At 51.3% G+C, this 5,161-nt stretch overlaps 2 protein-coding genes across 2 annotated transcripts; both read right to left on the reverse strand.

Annotated features, from left to right (window-relative positions):
• Nucleotides 1-1,327: 1,327 nt before the first annotated feature.
• On the reverse strand, nucleotides 1,328-1,687 carry Pmar_PMAR006126 (hypothetical protein; the record flags this gene model as incomplete). The annotated part of the gene is made up of 1 exon (XM_002774497.1): nucleotides 1,328-1,687. The coding sequence occupies one exon, from the start codon at nucleotides 1,685-1,687 to the stop codon at nucleotides 1,328-1,330; it is 360 nt and encodes a 119-aa protein (XP_002774543.1).
• Nucleotides 1,688-3,506: 1,819 nt separating this feature from the next.
• Pmar_PMAR006127 (hypothetical protein) lies at nucleotides 3,507-3,866 on the reverse strand (the record flags this gene model as incomplete). Its single annotated transcript, XM_002774498.1, has 1 exon — nucleotides 3,507-3,866. One exon carries the CDS (start codon nucleotides 3,864-3,866, stop codon nucleotides 3,507-3,509), a length of 360 nt encoding a protein of 119 aa, XP_002774544.1.
• Nucleotides 3,867-5,161: the final 1,295 nt, after the last annotated feature.

Genomic DNA, 5,161 nt, shown 5'->3' on the forward strand with positions numbered 1-5,161 from the left:
GGGAGCATCAGTGAAGGAGGCTGTCATCGGCCTCTAGATGCTATAGCCTATAGCGTAGCATGTTGAGTCAACATTGTTGACTTCAACATGCGTGAACATTGTTCACTGAACAATGAGTTCATGTTGAACAATGCATTCATTGTGTTTTTATCAAGTGCTCAAATCCGCAACAATCAGGTCAGAACTTGTAACTCACAAGTCGTATGACTCATACGGTATGAATGAATTCGCAACAAGAAGTATCCGATACACAGTTCATGGTATACTCACTAGCTTGGATTCTCCGGTCGGAGACTCCGACCTAGACGTCATCTTGGAGTCCTAGACCTAGACGATGAATCCACACATTCGCATGGGATATGCTGTACCTCTAGATGAATACACTGCTGCTCTTCCATCCTGCCGGCGAATCTACAGAGGAGCAAGAAGATGCAACTCTTGTATGATTCGTCGTCTCACCCGTACGGATCCTTCCCGTTGCTGCAGTAGCAGTACCCGCCTGAAAACAGTGAATGCTTTGAGTTTCATGGCGGATCGGTGGTGGAGTCTTCATGGCATGATCGATTGAGATGATAGGATTCTTCCCGTCGAAGCCTCTCTTATTCATCCATCTCCTGCTGCCCAATGGGCAAGGGCGGGGACGCCATGGGTATTACCCACGGGTAATGCCCATTCAGAAACCGTTAGAAAAGTCCGTATGTCAATCGATGCTTTTCATGTCGTTGTCCCGTGTGTCTCACATCTGATCATACATGTTGGCAGTTGATCATTCGCGATACTGCGTAGGGCGCGCGCTGACTTAGCGCAACATACGAATCGATGGTCAGGTTCGAATTGAGTCGATGCGTATTCAACACAATCCCAAATAGATTTACTTGTACAACAACCAATTTCGGCATGCAATGATAGACACTCTAGAGGCCAATTGATACCTCTTTTATACACGCCACGTCCGTTGTATGGCTGTATCTGAGACTCATGACTGTCACAAGTTGCTACTTGCTCTATGATCAGAGGGTTATGAGCGGCTACATTTTCCTACCTGTCTCCCCGTTCAAGGTCCACAGTCTTCAACTTCGACGAGGATGCCCGCCCTAACAGCCTCTTGAGCAGCCACAACTGGACGCAGCTGGCGAGAAGGCCGACCACAGCTGCGCCCAGGACGACTCCCAGTAGGGTGGTTGAGCAACCACATGTACTGGAGTCGTTGGGATTCGACTCGGTGCCAGTGGTCGCAGTCCTGAAGGAAAATAAGAATGATTAAAGACATTATCGCTCTGTCTATACTATAGAGAAGATTCCGGAGATCGCCAAGTAATGAGTTAACTTACTTGCTATCGCCTGGCTGCTCGGTCGTTGTGCTCTCCAGGCCTGCAGGAGTGTCGCTCGACCAGTCCGGATTGCCCCCAGTGGTCGTGCTCACGGGAGCCTCCAAGCTGACACCACTCCAGTCCACCTGGCTTCCGCCGGTCGCCGGATCGATTGGAGGCTCAATAGTGATACCGCTCCAATCAATCGGGCTCCCGGCAGCCGTCGGTTCCACTGGGGGGTCGAGGACTATCCCGCTTAGGTCCAGCTGATCGCCGGCCGGAGCCATACCCACTGGGGGATCCAGAGTGATGCTACTCCAGTCAAGTTGACCAGTGCCGGAGCCAGCGAGGACGATGATTGCTATAGTGGCATACATTTGTGATCACGAAAATACTGCAATTCGGAGCAAATGTCCTAGAAGAACTCAAGAAGGAGATTGGAGCGATCGCAATGACCCGGAAATGAATGTTCGTGCCAAGAGGCTGCAGCAGTGGTCAAGACGTGCTGAGTTCTCAAGAGATGCGCCGCTCAATTTCCAGTCGTCGCTGTGGTCCTCAGCCGGTGCATGCTTCTCGATATATCTCAGTCGACCTACTGAAGGCTTGGTAAGCTTCGCTGTAGGTCGCGTTAATAGCCGTGGGCTATAGCCCATAGCGGTTACTAATCATCATCTCCATGTTCATTGTATTCTGAGTCCAGAGCCCCCGAAGCATGTGGGTCTTGAGTTCTTCGGAGTGATCCGTTGATAACCCCGTATGGGGACACGTGTACTATTCATTGAGTGCTTCACATATGCATGATAGCGGAGCGAGCCACTCTGATTAAATCGTGATCTCCGTTATCTGAGAGTTCCCTCCCTTTTTTTACCCAATCCACAGCGCCCTCAGTTCACTTGGTATCGATCTCCTGATGGCTGGACCCGATCATATTCCCCAGACAACTGTCCCGCCTACTTGTGACTGGCCATGACTGGTTGGAGAGATCAGCTTCGTCAACACCAATGAGGGACCCCTGAGCGAGCCTCAACAGCCGCTGGTTGGGTCTCTGAGCCCTGAGTCAGGGTTTCCGCCCTCAGGCAATCCACTAGGGAGGATCCCCAGTAGTCTCATGCCGGCAACGACGTGGGATGGCGTTGGAATGAGTGTGATATGTCTCCTTTGCAAGGTGCATGTGTTCTTCCTGAGCAAGATGTGTTTTGTGGCAGTGTTGATAGGATGATGGATGAGCGAGTTAGTGTTTATCAATGTAATGAAAGATCGACGATATGAAGAAAGTTTCATGGCGGATCGGTGGTGGAGTGTTCATGGCATGATCGATTGAGATGATAGGATTCTTCCCGTCGAACCCTCTCTTATTCATCCATCTCCTGCTGCCCAATGGGCAAGGGCGGGGACGCCATGGGTATTGCCCACGGGTAATGCCCATTCAGAAACCGTTAGAAAAGTCCGTATGTCAATCGATGCTTTTCATGTCGTTGTCCCGTGTGTCTCACATCTGATCATACATGTTGGCAGTTGATCACTCGTGATACTGCGTAGGTAGCGCAGGTATCGTGTATTTTGCCAAGAAACCCGGGTTGATCTCAGCTGGTTATTATGTATTGGCCACCGATTTGTCACATGCGGCATGTGACATGCCGGGATGCATCTTGGATGGCGCGCGCTGATTTAGCGCAACATACGAATCGATGGTCAGGTTCGAATTGAGTCGATGCGTATTCAACACAATTCCAAATAGATTTACTTGTACAACAACCAATTTCGGCATGCAATGATAGACACTCTAGAGGCCAATTGATACCTCTTTTATACACGCCACGTCCGCTGTATGGCTGTATCTGAGACTCATGACTGTCACAAGTTGTTACTTGCTCTATGATCAGAGAGTTATGAACGGCTACATTTTCCTACCTGTCTCCTCGTTCAAGGTCCACAGTCTTCAACGTCGACGAGGATGCCCGCCCTAACAGCCTCTTGAGCAGCCACAACTGGACGCAGCTGGCGAGAAGGCCGACCACAGCTGCGCCCAGGACGACTCCCAGTAGGGTGGTTGAGCAACCACATGTACTGGAGTCGTTGGGAGTCGATTCGGTGCCAGTGGTCGCAGTCCTGAAGGAAACTAAGAATGATTCAAGACATTATCGCTCTGTCTATACTATAGAGAAGATTGCGGAGATCGCCAAGTAATGAGTTAACTTACTTGTTATCGCCGGGCTGCTCGGTCGTTGTGCTCTCCAGGCCTGCAGGAGTGCTGCTCGACCAGTCCGGATTGCCCCCAGTGGTCGTGCTCACGGGAGCCTCCAAGCTGACACCACTCCAGTCCACCTGGCTTCCGCCGGTCGCCGGATCGATTGGAGGCTCAATAGTGATACCGCTCCAATCAATCGGGCTCCCGGCAGTCGTCGGTTCCACTGGGGGGTCGAGGACTATCCCGCTTAGGTCCAGCTGATCGCCGGCCGGAGCCATACCCACTGGGGGATCCAGAGTGATGCCACTCCAGTCAAGTTGACCAGTGCCGGAGCCAGCGAGGACGATGATTGCTATAGTGGCATACATTTGTGATCACGATAATACTGAAATTCGGAGCAAATGTCCTAGAAGAACTCAAGAAGGAGATTAGAGCGATCGCACTGACCCGGAAATGAATGTTCGTGCCAAGAGGCTGCAGCAGTGGTCAAGACGCGCTGAGTTCTCAAGAGATACGTCGCTCAATTTCCCGTCGTCGCTGTGGTCCTCAGCCGGTGCATGCTTCTCGATATATCTCAGTCGACCTACTGAAGGCTTGGTAAGCTAAGTTCGCTGTAGGTCGCGTTAATAGCCGTGGGCTATAGCCCATAGCGGTTAGTAATCATCATCTCCATGTTCATTGTATTCTGAGTCCAGAGCCCCCGAAGCATGTGGGTCTTGAGTTCTTTGGAGTGATCCGTTGATAACCCCGTATGGGGACACGTGTACTATTCGTTGAGTGCTTGACATATGCATGATAGCGGAGCGAGCCACTCTGATTAAATCGTGATCTCCGGTGTCTGAGAGTTCCCTCCCTTTTTTTTCTTCACCCAATCCACACCGCCCTCAGTTCGCTTGGTATCGATCTCCTGATGGCTGGACCCGATCATATTCCCCAGACAACTGTCCCGCCTACTTGTGACTGGCCATGACTGGCTGGAGCGATCAGCTTCCTCAACACCAATGAGGGACCCCTGAGCGAGCCTCAACAGCCGCTGGTTGGGTCTCTGAGCCCTTAGTCAGGGTTTCCGCCCTCAGGCAATCCACTAGGGAGGATCCCCAGTAGTCTCATGCCGGCAACGACGTGGGATGGCGTTGGAATGAGCGTGATATGTCCCCTTTGCAAGTTGCATGTGTTCTCCCTGAGCAATATGTGTTTTGTGACAGTATTGATAGGATGATGGATAAGCGAGTTACTGTTTATCAATGCCATGAAAGATCGACGATATGAAGGAAGCACAGCTCTCGTCGACTGGGTTCGTGGGGCATTGCAGCTTGGTCAAAACTCAACTCAACCTCCTCCTATCGAGCGGCTCGATGATCTCGCCTCTACTAAGATTGCTCTCAGACTATTGGCCGACATGTAGTACCACATCGTGATCCGAGGTGGGTGAGCTCAGCTGTGGTAGGGACCCGGAGTACTTCAAAGCATCGATGTCGGATGCTGAGTTGAAGTCGAATTTATCGCGGTTTTTTGAGGATGTAAGGAGCGGCTGTTGCTCGAGAGAGGCGATGGCTCAGGACTTCGGCAATCCTGTCTCACCAAGAACCTTCGATCGGGCCTTGCAGGATCCGGAGAAGCTATACAGCTTAGTTCTTGTGGTGGCTGCAAAATGCCCACGCCA

This window comes from Perkinsus marinus (assembly GCF_000006405.1).
Source record: "Perkinsus marinus ATCC 50983 genomic scaffold scf_1104296958234, whole genome shotgun sequence".
Lineage (NCBI taxonomy): Eukaryota > Perkinsozoa > Perkinsida > Perkinsidae > Perkinsus > Perkinsus marinus.